General features: G+C 34.1%; 1 protein-coding gene across 4 annotated transcripts; it reads left to right on the top strand.

Annotated features, from left to right (window-relative positions):
* Positions 1 to 92: 92 nt before the first annotated feature.
* On the top strand, positions 93 to 13,112 carry LOC123707491 (antichymotrypsin-2-like). 4 transcript variants are annotated; one of them, XM_045657583.1, is made up of 9 exons: positions 93 to 175; positions 804 to 898; positions 1,129 to 1,263; positions 1,422 to 1,625; positions 1,831 to 1,929; positions 2,175 to 2,315; positions 4,464 to 4,673; positions 9,664 to 9,808; positions 10,534 to 11,186. In XM_045657583.1, exons 2-9 carry the CDS (start codon positions 842 to 844, stop codon positions 10,683 to 10,685), a joined length of 1,143 nt encoding a protein of 380 aa, XP_045513539.1. In that variant the 5' UTR covers positions 93 to 175; positions 804 to 841; the 3' UTR covers positions 10,686 to 11,186. The 4 variants fall into 4 exon arrangements, with proteins under 4 accessions (XP_045513539.1, XP_045513535.1, XP_045513538.1 ...); XM_045657579.1 differs by lacking the exon at positions 93 to 175 and adding an exon at positions 192 to 489; XM_045657582.1 differs by lacking the exons at positions 93 to 175; positions 10,534 to 11,186 and adding exons at positions 193 to 489; positions 11,193 to 13,112.
* The last annotated feature ends 1,334 nt before the right edge of the window (positions 13,113 to 14,446 follow it).

Genomic DNA, 14,446 nt, shown 5'->3' with positions numbered 1-14,446 from the left:
ACGTTGTATGTGCTCTGTGGTGAACTATAGTGATAGACTATAGATGCATATTCAATAAGATAGAAGTCTGTTTTCCATGGCATAGATAGTCACTAGATAGTAGATAGAAGGTGTGTTTTTTAAACAGGGTTTGTAGTTTGTGAATTTAGATTAAGTTAGATTTTAGTGCTAATTGGTAAGTAAATTAAAACAAAAGAAGTAAAAAGCTTGTTCATCCTAATTTATGATTGAAGTCACAAAAAAAAATTACTATTATCAACAAATACCTTAAAGCCACGTAAGGTATACAAATCAATAACCGGTAACGAAACTTATTGGAGTATCGTATATAGCAAATAGCAATAAATAATAATAAGCAGTTTGTGATTATTCAAGTAAATATTATCCGTAATCAGTGCGATAACAAGCGGATTTTGATTAGAACAATTATGAGACACTTTGTATAGTTATAAATTATTTTTTGTCAAATGCGGTTTTGCAGTGTACTATGTAAGTAAAATAATGTGTATTACTTAATTGTTTACCAAATTGTACAAAATATATTAACGGAAATTCCTATGGTAGTACTAAAGTTTTCTGAGCATCAGTAACGCGTACAAATAAATAAAAATATTGTATAATTGTTGGTTTTGTTCGGATGACATCATCAAAACAGCGTCCGATTACTGATGATTCATATAATTTTTTAGTGAATTTAGTCTGGATATATTAAGAGCTCAGTGTTAGTGCTACTCCAACTAATTTTCATACAGCTGCTAGTGACGACGGACGTGTAATATTCTACATATTTAAATATTTTCCAGTACTACCGATATTTCTAAAAGCTGTAGAATCTTCAATCATGGATTCAAAGACGCTATCTTCCTCCATCGCTAAATTTTCGGCAAAGTTCTGTAATGTAAGTATATTATTTGTTGTTTTTTATGTTCAAACGTTTATGTTTTGTTTCAATTACCTTTTTACACTTCACCTATTTTTAATTAATTTATCAATAGTGATATGATACACAAAGAAATTAAATGTAAATGTTTTTTGTGGCTCTAAATAAATAAATTACCAATTCTAAAGTAAATAAAATAATATATAAGTTTGCATTATGATAGTGAATTTAGCTATATTTTTTTTTAGGAACTAAACAAGTCAACTAGTGTGGTTGCATCTCCATTATCAGCTGAATACATTCTTGCTCTTGTGGCTTTAGGATGTGAAGGTCCAGCACATGAAGAGATATTGCAATCCCTTGGATTCCCTGAAGACAATGCTGTAAGTTTCAACTTTATGTACACTATATATATAGTAAAGCAACACCCTGTCTAGGTGTCAGCAGGATCATTACACACTCTTAGGCTTAATAAGTTATATCTCATTTAACAAAAGTGTCATTTGTTTATATGCTTAAATTAATACATATCTTTTTTTAGATTCGCTCATCTTTCTCTAGCATGTCATCTCAACTGAAATCGATTAAAGGTATTACCTTGAATGTGGCTAACAGAGTGTATATACAAGATGGGGGCTACAAGCTAAACAGTGCCCTTGAGAGTGATGCTGTTAAAGTGTTTGATGCTGGCCTTAAAACAATTAACTTTGGAAGTGGAGGAGCTGCTGAAGAAATCAACAAGTGGGTAAGTACGGCTAGAATCTTAGTAGTAAAATAGGCTTTTTTTGTTTCTTTTTCTTAATTAAATTTCTAATCATCATGACTTCACCAATGAGCATGTTGAAATATATGTTTTATTTACAACAATGTTAAAAAGTTGCTCTTAAAGGTTTAAGTTAATGCAGCTGCTTCATGCATGCATGCCCTTTTTAATGAAAATCCTTTCCCAGGTGGAGAGCAAGACCAACCAACGCATTAAGGATTTATTAACGTCTGACAGCGTTAATAGCGACACTCGCCTTGTCTTGGTGAATGCATTGTACTTTAAGGTATGTAGATGATAACTTTGAAGGTCACTGAAATTTTAATGATAAAGATGACCTATTGTTTCGATTTTTATTGGTCTTAGGTCAAATTAATGTATTTTTTATTGGATTTGATTTGCAATTATAATTATTAAAATTCTTAAATAGAAATCAACTCCATACTTACAAAAATTTATAGCTAAATCTTAAATTTATTTTTTTCGCAAGTTTTGTAATTAATATTAGTAAAAGAGCATTGTTATGTTCAGGGAACCTGGCTGAAACCATTCCATAAGATGTTGACTTATGACCGTCCATTCTACCTTGATGAGAGTACCACAGTGGACATTCCGATGATGAATGCCAAAGAAGACTTCTTTTATGGTGAAAGCAAGGATCTTGGAGTTCAGGTATTTACTGCATTTTATGCCAATTTAAAAATATTCTGTTTTCTGTAATCATATACAATTAATAATTGCAATTACTCAATGTTTCATCGTTATGGCGTTCGTACCGCCCATAGATATGTATTTAAATTTAAAATTGCAAACATAAATAATAGAGTCAGCGTCGCATTAGTAGGTACGGCCAATTTTTTGCCCATTGCCCATACCCGTATTTATTTGTTTTGATTTCTCGGATATCATTTTAGTTTTGATGATTTAAAAAAAAATTACGCGAGGAACACACAATACTTATTAAACATATGTGTATAATTTTTCATATTCGTGTAATTAAGATTTAGATTATCATCTCGTCGTTAGCGAAAGTTTTCGTTTTGAAGATGTTTTATTTTTATTTTATTACACGATTATAATCCAAAGACTCCTTGTTTATATTTTGTAATCATTGTAATATTTACAATACTTAGTTTTGTTATAATATTTTTTTGATGAATCATGTCACTTTTGCTAATTCACGAAAAACACGAGCTTTACATTCCTTTAGTGTCAAGGTCACAAAATTGGGCCTAATTTGTTCCGCCAACGCGTTCCTTTGTAAAAAATACTGCAGCCATCTTGATTAGCTCTGTTAGAATTTGATATTTTCTAATAAATTTAACATGTTATTTTATCCATGAACCATCGAAGTATAAACTAAATAATAAGATACGGTTATCGCTTCCAGTTAGACACCTGCTACATAGCTGCATATTTGTCTAAAATTTCAAAATTGGTTCTAAAAACGTATTCTAAAGTTACGTTTCTATCAATGTCTACGTACAATTGCTACATAACTTACAATGCTTATGCCCGCGCTTCATCTGTATGACATTTTAACCATTGTGAATTTGAACAATTCTGCCAGCCTAATAAGCGTACATTAGTTAAAACTTATTTATGTTGCGCCCAAATAAATATCTGTAAATAAATGAAATTATTATTTAATATATAAAATTCTCGTGTCACAATGTTCGTTCCCATTCTCCGAAACGGCTCGACCGATTCTTATGAACTTTTTTATACATATTCAGTAAGTCTGAGAATCAGCTACTATTTTATCTTTCAAACCCCTAAGTGAGGGATCCAAAAAAAAATCAATTATTTTTTGAATAATATTTTTAAAAAAATACATACAACCCTAAATTTTCACACTTTTATCACCAATAATTTTTTTCTACGCTAGAAATTATTTACATGGCAACGTTTGCCGGGTCAGCTAGTATTAATATATAAATCATTCTCACAATATAAACATGCTGTATATAATAGAAACTTTGAGATCTTATTTATAATAACAATACATATATGTCATTTAATTTTTTATTTTGATATCGATTGTAAGCAATTTCGATAACATTTAATCTATGTGTACATTATATAATTACTATATGAGACAAAGCTTCTGGCGTTATAAATGAAACTCTCATTGTTTAACTGAAATCGACAGACTAATAGCACTCTAAACATACTGAAATAAGCAAAGTTATATAAACATCAAAAAATTCTTGGCAACGAGCCAATATTCTATCAGTGTTGTAACAGAAATAAAATTCCGATAATTTTATAAAAACAGTGTTATTGATAAATGTCTAATTTATCGTTATGAGTAATGGATATTTTAACTGATTACAATTAATTCCAGTGCCGAGTAATCGTATATTTGTATGATGTGTCTTTTAAATAGGAAACCATTACAAACTTTTTGTGTAATTTCAAGGTTACGTACATGTTTGGCCATTTTAAACAAAAGAATATGTCCTTGCCTTCGTTTTTTTGAATGGTACAATGTCTTTATTCTATTAAACCCTTTGTAATATATATATTTGTAATAAACGTATTCCCGGATTCGCCTAAATTCGTATTAAGCTGAATTTAATTTGTCCCCAAACATTATACACTGAAAATAACTTATAAGTTTTACTAGCACGTGTGTCACTCGATTAAAAGCATGAGACTAATGGTTTCTGGATACAAAAGAATGAATTTATAGAAATTAGCCTATAAATAAATTATTAGTAATAATTTTACGCCATACATACAGGGATTTTTTACACCGATGGAACCCACTAATACTTGCGAACAAAAAATTGTGACTTTTATTATTATTATTTGCAGTACCTAAAAATGCAATATGAGGGTGAAGAAGCCAGTATGCTGGTCGTCCTACCAGAAAAGGTCGACGGATTGAATGATGTTATTAAGAAGCTGGCTGATGGTTATGACCTGTTGGCCGATGTGGAGACTTTGGAGGAGACCAAAGTGGATGTCACGATCCCCAAGTTCAAAATTGAGACCGAGATTGACCTCATGGAAGTTCTTCCTAAGGTATTGTCTATTTAAGATATTTTTTAAATGTTCAGAAATAATCTATACTATATACAGCACTAATATTACTTATTGTAAATTATTATACGCGGGTGGTAAAATATATGTCATAGATTGCAGATCTTTATAGAACGCGTTTGACGATCGTCATTTTGTAGGTGATATTGTGGGAATTGCTTCATATCAAATATTAATATTTATATATAATGATTTATTTAAGCTTCCAAACACGTATTTGTCCATAAATTTCTTTCTTTATGGTACTTACAGTCCAGGTACATCCAAATCATAGTTTTGAGGTATCTACGCATTTCTGAACGTAATTTATAAGGATATGCATAATTTATTAAGGAAGTATTAATTGACACAAAGAACTTCAGAATTCATCCATTCATAGTTGGGTTTTTAACCGAACCCAAGAGACCTAAAAGAGTGGCAAAAAGAATTTTTGGCAGTTTTTGATTTGAGAGAGATTAAATGTGATTTACAGGTCTTTTTTTTGACATCATAACTTCACAATAATTTACCAACATTAATATATTGTCTTAACTGTGCAATTAAGCACAGTGCTGTCCATTTATTGCAAAATACGAAATAATACAAATAGTCAATAATATTTGTGTTTTACCTTATCGCCTTACCAGTTATCTATATAGCCAAACTATTTAAAAAAGCATTTACATAAATTAGTCATGTGTCCTTACATTTTTCTATGACACAATTCTTAACATTTCGTTGTAACATTTTATACCTAGTCCAGCCATAAGGTCTGGTACAATTTTTTTTTCTTCAAATGAAGTGACGTAATATTATTAAAACTAATTTATTCTTTATTTAGTCTTTATAAAAATTTATATTGTATTCGAAATGGCCACCTTTGGCTTTTTACAGGCCTTTAATCTGTTGGGCCACGAATCTATGGCTTTACGCACTGTTTCCAAGGGAGATTTCGCCTCTGTTCCAAAGATTTCTTAAGAGACTCAATGTCGCCGTGTCGTTTAGATACTCCCATACCCATCGACCATAATTTGAAGTCTAAAGGGTTGAGGTTTGGGCTAGATGAGAGCCAGTCTTCACTTCTTATAAACGTTGGTTTCAAGTCAGGATTGAGTAGTTCGAGCCTTGTGCAGAATCCTGCTGGAAAGTCCACGGTATATTTGTTAAAAGTGTATTGCTGAGAGGTTTCACAACATGACGTTTTCACTCTTTTTTCACAACATGACGTTTTCACTCTTTTTTCACAAAAATGAAGTTTTGTGACTCTTTGATAAGACATGCACCGCCAAACCATCACTGGCACAAGATGTGGTCATTCCACATTGTACCTTTCCGACCACTTGAGCAGAGTCTTTAGAATTGTGAGCGAATAGTTTATCATTTTGCTTATTGCAGTGTTCTTCAATCTAAAAACCTATTTCATCGGTAAAGAGGATATTTTTATGCTTATACGCAGGTGGTATCGCGACAAGGCGTTTTGATGGATCCACTCTTTTTAATTGTAAATATTGATTTAGGGCATCATCGACGATAAGCACCGAGCTTCAGGTCTACTTTTATAATACGTGACAGAGTCCTAGCGGGAATCTTCATTTCTCGCGATAAGATTTTTGCTCCATTATGGGGTTTCGACTTTATATAGCATTAACACGCACGCGTCTGCCCGGATCTTTTCTGGTCTTCGGTAGACGAAGTGATGTTGTATCTGTTAATAGTACGATATACGAACATACGGCTAATACCAAGATTTGAAATGTCTGGAATATGACCGACGACTTGTGCAAGGCGATCACTGCAATCCTATTTTCTTTCACATCCCATTCCATATCGTAATTTCATAATGCCCGGTTCACATTATTCCAGTCCAGCATTCCAGTCCAGCGCTGGAATGCTACTGGAATAATGTGAACCTGAACTGGAATGTACCATTCCAGTGATCAATTTTTCTACTATTCGAAAATAGAATCGAATTCTAGACGGTCTATTTTTCATTCCAGCTAACCCAATCCAGCGCCACTGGAATAGTGTGAACGGCCAATCCAGTGCTTGAATACATGTTTAACAGTGAACACACTTTGTTGTTATTTTATGGAATTTTATAGGTAATTCCGTACAATGAAATTAACTGAAAACCAAACTCTTCAATTTGTTTCTTTGTACAGAGAACATGTGTGTTTGTGGGATATCACTTCGGAATTTTATAAACACAAAGGCATGCGCTAATCCGCCCTGCACAAAATTTGTGATTGTATGCAAATAGAAGGTTTTACAGTAGAGGATGTCAAAAATCAAAATCAAAATCTGTATTCCAAGGGATCTTCTGATTTTAGCTGTTGCAAAAGCATTGCTGAGCCGCATTTTTCATTTTTTTCGCTAATCCAATTTCTCACCCAAATCCGGTTTTTTCTTTTTAGTTCTTCTTCCACTTCATCAACTACTTCTTCTAACAGTAATAATTTAAAACAATTTCTAAACTTCTTTGTTGAAAGCATTCTCACTGTAGTGTTACCGATCTAACAGCTTTTGAATGACTGGAATAATGTGAACTGGGCATAATGGACACGTAAAAATATCTGAAATGACGCAAAATCAATCAATCTACGTGTTCCAATTTCAAAATAATTAAAAAGTTTAAAAAAAAAAGTTTTTATGTAACAGTATTTATTGAAAGACTAGCCGTCAATTCCTGACACACGCCGTCGATTTTTGGTTCATAGGCTACCTCAATTTCCTTACGTTGTTATCCTTCGCCACTCTCGCTCGTAGTGTTAAATGCGCGCAATGCAGAGTAAGGTGGATTGGAGCAGAGGCGGGGATCAAACTAATAACCTTAGAAGTCGCACGCAGAAGCCAGTAAACGCTATTATATACAGTCGTGGTCAACTAATTAGGGACACTCTTTGGTTAAAGCGAATTGTGAATTTATTTTTTATTTTCCAACGAGTCTAAACCATATTCCATATCTCTTACATGTAAGTATAATTAGTCATTTATGTGCCCGATTATACAAACAATAACAACTTCTTAAACATTAAACCTCTTTACAGTATAGCTGATAGATTATCGTAGTGCTATTTGTTCAAATAATGCTGGCCATTTAATTAGGGACACTGAGATATTGCGTTCTATTTTCAAAATTTGAATCTCAATACTTTTTTACTTCTTCTCTTATTGTTTCGTGGTAGTTTTGGCGGCAATCCCGATATTTATTTTAAGTTTTGAAAAATATTTGAAAAGAAGAAAAATGGATAAAAATAAAAGTTGCGATCTAACACTACGAAAAATTATCATGAAGTTTGTTGTCGAGCATGGTTGGCCATACCGAAGGATAACAGAACATTTAAATTGTTCAAAAACTATGGTATACAATGCAGTGCAACATGTCAGACACAGATTTAAATGTGCCCAGAACAAAAAGATCGAGAAAAACAACTCCGCAAGAAGATAGAATGATAACCAGGTTAGCTAAGAAAGATCCGTTTCTAGGCTCTATTTTAATTAAACACGAAGTGTTTGGGACAGACGAAAGAGCTGGTGTCTCAGCGAGGACTGTTCGACGACGTCTGTTAGAAGCAGGGTTGTTCGGAAGAGTGGCTCGCAAAGTACCGTTGTTGAAGAAAGAACATAGAAATGCTCGTTTGGCGTTTGCACGTAAATATGGACATTGGACCAATGGCAACATGTATTATTCTCTGACGAAACGAGGTTAATTTGATTTCTTCCGATGGAAGGCAATACGTACGGCGTCCAGTAAAAGCGGAAATGAATCCAAGATTCACAAAAAAGCAGGTGAAACATGGCGGTGGAAACATTAAAATGTGGGGTTTATTTTCTGGACGTGGAGTGGGACCTGTGAGGAAAGTTCAGGGTAACTTAGACCAACATCAATACAAGGCAATATTGGAGGAAACGATGCTTCCCTATGCTGAGGAGCATTTCCCTATTATATGGACGTTTCAGCATGATAACGACCCGAAACATACCGCCCGTTCAGTCAAGTCGTTTCTTACCAGTCAGTCAGTATCGGTGCTAGACTGGCCAGCAAATAGCCCGGACCTTAACTCAATCGAGCACCTTTGGCATGAAATCAAGAAAAAAGTAGCCACTTATCGTACCACAACTTTAGATGAACTTAATGAAGCTTTTTGTGAGGCATGGGCAAACATTCCTGTCGAAACATGCCAGAAACTGATAATGTCTATGCCACATCGGTGTCAAGCGGTAATTACTAACAAAGGTTTTGCTACTGGGTACTGATTTTACACATAATAAAATGGAGCTGTTAAAGATATTATAATACTGCAGATTATTACTTTTGTTTAACTCTATTTTTCATTATAGTTTACTGTCCTTAATTAAATGTCCAGCTACAGAATTATACCTTAAAATTGAATACATATTCAACCTTTGATATTAAATACTTTTTTCTATTTATTTTTTCTTTTATTTACAGCCATTTAAAGCATAATAATCGGACCAAATTATGCAAATAATAGTTACTGAGAAATCAATAGGGTTTTATATTTGTATGTACATAACCGGTTATTGTCCTTCACTGTCTTGCATGTCCCTAATTAGTTGACCACGACTGTATAGATATATATATATATTATATAGCAGAAATATTGACGTCAACAACATTCTTTCAAGTGGGATTGATGATACTTATTCAAAAACTATGTAAAATTATACGTTATCTGAAATTACAGTGTGTCACTCTTACACACTGAAAACGTTGACATTTCTCGACTTTCGTTGCTTTGTTCATACAACGTCGTCCCATATAACACCAGACAATGCGCCCTTTAGCGTCATTATACTTAACTCTGTTAGATCCCATAAATGCATGGTTGTGGGTTTTTATAGTTAAAAGCTTACCCACTTTCGAAGTCAATAAAATTCTTAACCGTCTCTAAAATAATGTTTTAAAAACTATTTACGTGTATAGTTCTCCCAAGTTACGTAACATTATGTAATTTATATTATTTTCCAGCTCGGAATCAAAACTATATTCGATCCTGCAAACTCCGGACTTACCAGGATGTTAGATAGTGATGAGAAGTTATTTGTCTCTAAGGGGGTGCAAAAAGCATTCATTGAAGTCAACGAAGAAGGAGCGGAAGCTGCCGCTGCCTCTGGTATGTACATTTTTTGTATGTTTTTAATACTTAGAGTGCAAGGTGTATAGCAATCGTAGATTTTATTGATTGTGTATTAACAGTATCATAAGAATGTCTTGTTAGAATTTTTTGTTGTTTCGCGTACTGCAGCTTAGAATCATGCATTTAGTAGCCATTTTAAAATTCATTGTTTTATAATGCGCCAAACAAGTTGGTCAGTATGAACTATATAGAAGGGGTTTTCTTAAATGTACAAACGCGTGTCAATGTTATGCTTGTTTTGTTATATGATATGATACACTTTTACAATAGTATTTTATTACATTAAAATAGTGTATATATTATTTAAAATTTCTAATTGGGTAATAATGGTTCTTATTTTATTATAGTATATTAATATAAAACAAATAGAAATCAAAATGCTTCCATTTTTCAAAACCATACTTAATGTATACCTGTGGTAAAAGTGTTATATGTCTAACTTGATTTGATTATTGTTAACGAATTCTCTTAATTTAAAAACGGTTTCAATTCTATGGTAGGAAATGGGAGATTTGTGTTCTCACTTTACCATTGGCTAACCTATCAGGGCAGGGGGGCTGAGCCCCCGTATCTTAACCGTCCAGCCTAGAGTTTTATCCCATACGGGATGCCCGGCCACCTTCAATGGACGCTTAGCTTATGGTGTGGGTTTATTTTCATTTATTTTGGTGGTTGTAATAAATGTGGGTGTGACGTGACAGTGGGTGTAGTCAGAACTCGGCGCTCCTTGAATCCTCCACCAACAGTCTTCGCGGCGACAAGAGAAGCCCTCTGGTGTGTCTTTATCAAAGACCAGTTAGCATTTGTGGCCCGCTATAAACCAGACAGGACACAGCTTCGTACCGAACTCTAAGACAACGTTAATATTACCAGAGTCAGGAAAATCGCGCGTCATGTTGACCGTTGGATATTGTTAAAAGCGTTATCAACTAGTTAACGTATCGAGTAGAAATAAAAGAGGGTTACCTTCTATGGAATTAGTAATATCACGTGACCAAACGCGTGCATTTGCGCATCTAGTGGGCATTGTTTTCACAAAATACTTATCTATGGTTTCTTAACAGCGCTTTACTGAGTGCTTTTTAATCTATTGCGATAAAACAATTATCTTTGACATTCTTTTTGAAGTTTGACAAGTTAAATAGATTCCAAGCATGTTAACTCGTTGATAGCGTAACACTAACAGCCATACTCAGAGTCATTTAGTAATAACGGTTATGCCATTAGTCAAGATAAGTTCAATGAAAATTCGTAGAAAGAAACTTATGAAACCGCCATTGAAGATAATTAAATGACTCTGACTACGGCTCTTAGACAGCGTTAGCAAGCGTAAATCCCAAGCAAGTCACGTGCTCCGCAGGCATGGTGATGATGATGCGGTGTATGCCTCCGCCAGTACCCATATTCCAAGCTGACCGACCTTTCCTCTACACCATCTTGGACAAACAACACACAACATACTTCGTTGGTGCCTTTCGCGCTCATTAAGACAATTCTATGTTAAACGCAAACTTGTAAAACTTTCAACCGCCTTATCTCGACTTTTATATTAATCTTTATTATAGAACGTTGTCTAAAGTACTGTGAGAGTTACCTAGTGATGTTATCACATTAGTGGCCTAAATTGATTTGTATAATGGTAAAATAATATTAAGTTTAGCCTCACTAAAGCATTATGTAAGATCGAACTAAACATAAATATTACTCGTATACATTAATATATATGTGTTATTGTATCGTGCACTTTTTATCGCTTAAACAGAAATAAGAAACTTTATAAAACCCGTATATATATACTATGTATATTTTAGAATTATATTTGTAACCAATAAATTCCAAAAACAACTGTACCAATGGACCAAAAAACAAATGGATTTCAATGAACGAATTTTATTGAAATACTATTTTGGCCGCTTTGAGTGAGTCAATGTTACTATTGACTCAGTCCTTCCCTGTCCTTTAAGAAAAAAAAAATACGTTTAAATAGTAAATATTGGTTTGACCTTTGGAATAGTGAAGTTTTCTGCTATAAATCCATTGCCGAAATCGACTGCAAACTTCATTACTGTTATTAATATACCACGCCTTCCCTGCAACCTCCCAGTAAAAGTAAATTGTCCATTATCGATAATATGACAATAAAGCGTATTTATGATTGTCTTTTACGAAAGAGTACGACATAGTGTGGGTGATAATAATTTCTAAGTGGTTCCTGAAAAAAGATGTCTTGATTCCATTCAAATTTAAAGTAAACCATTCCTTTTTAACAAAATTATATATTAATTAAATGTACCATGATTCTTAAATTACACAAATTGTAAAACTTTATACAAATGTATTAATGTACTATAAAATATAATTGTGAATTAATTGTTAATTATTAGACTTAAGATAATTGTTTTTTTTTAATAGTTTTATTGTATTTGTTTTAAATTCATTGTGACTGTGTAGTATTTTCCATAGCTGGCTGGTATGGTAATAACAAAATTATGCGTTGAATTAATTTATGTTCATCTATATCATATATACAATGAATACAAAAAAATCTTAAATATTAAATGTCTCATAATTGTTTTTAATGATTTCCGCTTAGCTTTGTTTGTGATATCGAAGCTTTTGATTTTTTTGTGTTATATACACATTTTTTTTAAATCGGTGATGGATTTACTTTACAGCGATGGGTGTGATGATGTGTAGTGCTATGATCGAGCCACCGACGCCAGAGTTTACAGCGGACCGTCCATTCTTGGCTGTAATTCTTGTCGGTAATGAAGTCTACTTCGAAGCTATTTACCGTGGAAAACAATAATTCTTAACGCACGCACAAACAATTTGTTAATGTATTTGTAATTGTTGATAGGTTTCTTAAAACGTCAATTAGTAAGCACAATGTTTTCACGTGAGTTTTTATGTATATCGTATTAAAAATCTGCATGTATGTAATTAAAATTAAGCTCTGTTGTTTGCTAACGTTCGTTTATGTCAAATATTGGAAATCAGCGCCTCTGGTAACGCGTAGAACAAAAATGCGTCACACAAATATATGAAAGTAAGCGTTTAATAAGTCACCCTGTTTTAACACTAAGAAACTTGGCAACAGTACAGTAATATAAAGTTCCTATAACTCTCTGAATTTTGATAAATATATTGCGTTTCTATGAGCCTCTACCATGTCAAACATGGGAAGGATTGTAACGGTACAAAGTGCACTTACAATAAGTATTATTTTTACACTCTTGAAGTAAATGTATATTTATTTTTAATATATTTTAATCATTTATAACGTTGTTTTATTTTTTACCGGTGATATCGACAAGTCCTTTTAAGGGTAATTTTTTTTTATACTAAATCTGTATGTGTCAAAAAAGCAAACGAAAATATGGTCATCTTATGAACACATGCCAGTATATTTTTTTTTTAAATACGGGGCAAACGGGCAGGAGGCTCACCTGATGTTAAGTGATACCGCCGCCCATGGACACTCTCAATGCCAGAGGGCTCGCGAGTGCGTTGCCGGCCTTTTAAGAATTTGTACGCTCTTTTCTTGAAGGACCCTAAGTCGAATTGGTTCGGAAATACTTCAGTGGGCAGCTGGTTCCACATAGCGGTGGTGCGCGGCAAAAATTGCCTTGAAAAACGCTCAGTCGTGGAATGTCGGACGTCGAGGTGATACGGGTGGAATTTTGTATTTTGCCTCGACGTCCGATGCTGAAACTCAGCTGCAGGTATTAATACGAACAACTCCTCTGAACACTCTCCATGGTAAATGCGGTAGAAGATACAGAGTGACCCCACATCTCTACGCAACGCCAAAGGATCGAGCCGCTCGGAGAGGGATTGGTCATCGACGATTCGAACCGCTCTTCGTTGGATACGGTCAAGTGGAAGGAGCTGGTACTGGGGAGCCTCCGCCCAGAGGTGAGAACAGTATTCCATGTGGGGCCGTATTTGCGCTTTATAGAGTTGCAAGCGGTGGCCCGGAGTGAAGTACCGTCTCGCCTTGCTGAGCCCACCAAGCTTTTTGGAGGCTAATTTAGCCTTTCCCTCCAAATGACCGCGAAACTGCAAAAACGCGAAACGCGAAAACAGTATCCTCACGATGTTATATTAGTAATGTATATAATCTAGAAAATATGTGTAGTGTAAAAAGCATTAGGTACATTATCTAGAAGTATTTCATTTGGTTAGTCTGTAAATGTGTGTGCAATCTAATCTAATAATAATAATGTTATACTATCTTAGTATTATATCACTAAGTCATCCCCTTATTTATTTTCATATTATATAACCCCGTTTTAATTAAGGTACATATGTCTTGTCAGTGAACAAGAGACATGACGTTCCACAACAGAGCATTTTCTAAGGAAGTTTTTGCCCACATAGTGGTGGTGCGTGACACCAGCTGCCCACTGAAGTATTTCCGAACCAATTCGACTTAGGGTCCTTCAAGAGAAGAGCGTACCAATTCTTGAAAGGCCGGCAATGCATTTGCGAGCCTCCTGGTAATGTAAGTGTCCATGGCGGTATGACTTAACATCGGGTGAGACTCCTGCCCGTTTGCTTCCTATTACATTAAAAAAAATTACTAGAAACGATTAGACAGAAAAACACAAA

The sequence above is a fragment of the Pieris brassicae genome, chromosome 3 (assembly GCF_905147105.1).
Source record: "Pieris brassicae chromosome 3, ilPieBrab1.1, whole genome shotgun sequence".
Lineage (NCBI taxonomy): Eukaryota > Metazoa > Arthropoda > Insecta > Lepidoptera > Pieridae > Pieris > Pieris brassicae.
Note: the sequence above shows the minus strand (reverse complement) of the source record. Positions and strands in the feature narration are given on the sequence as shown.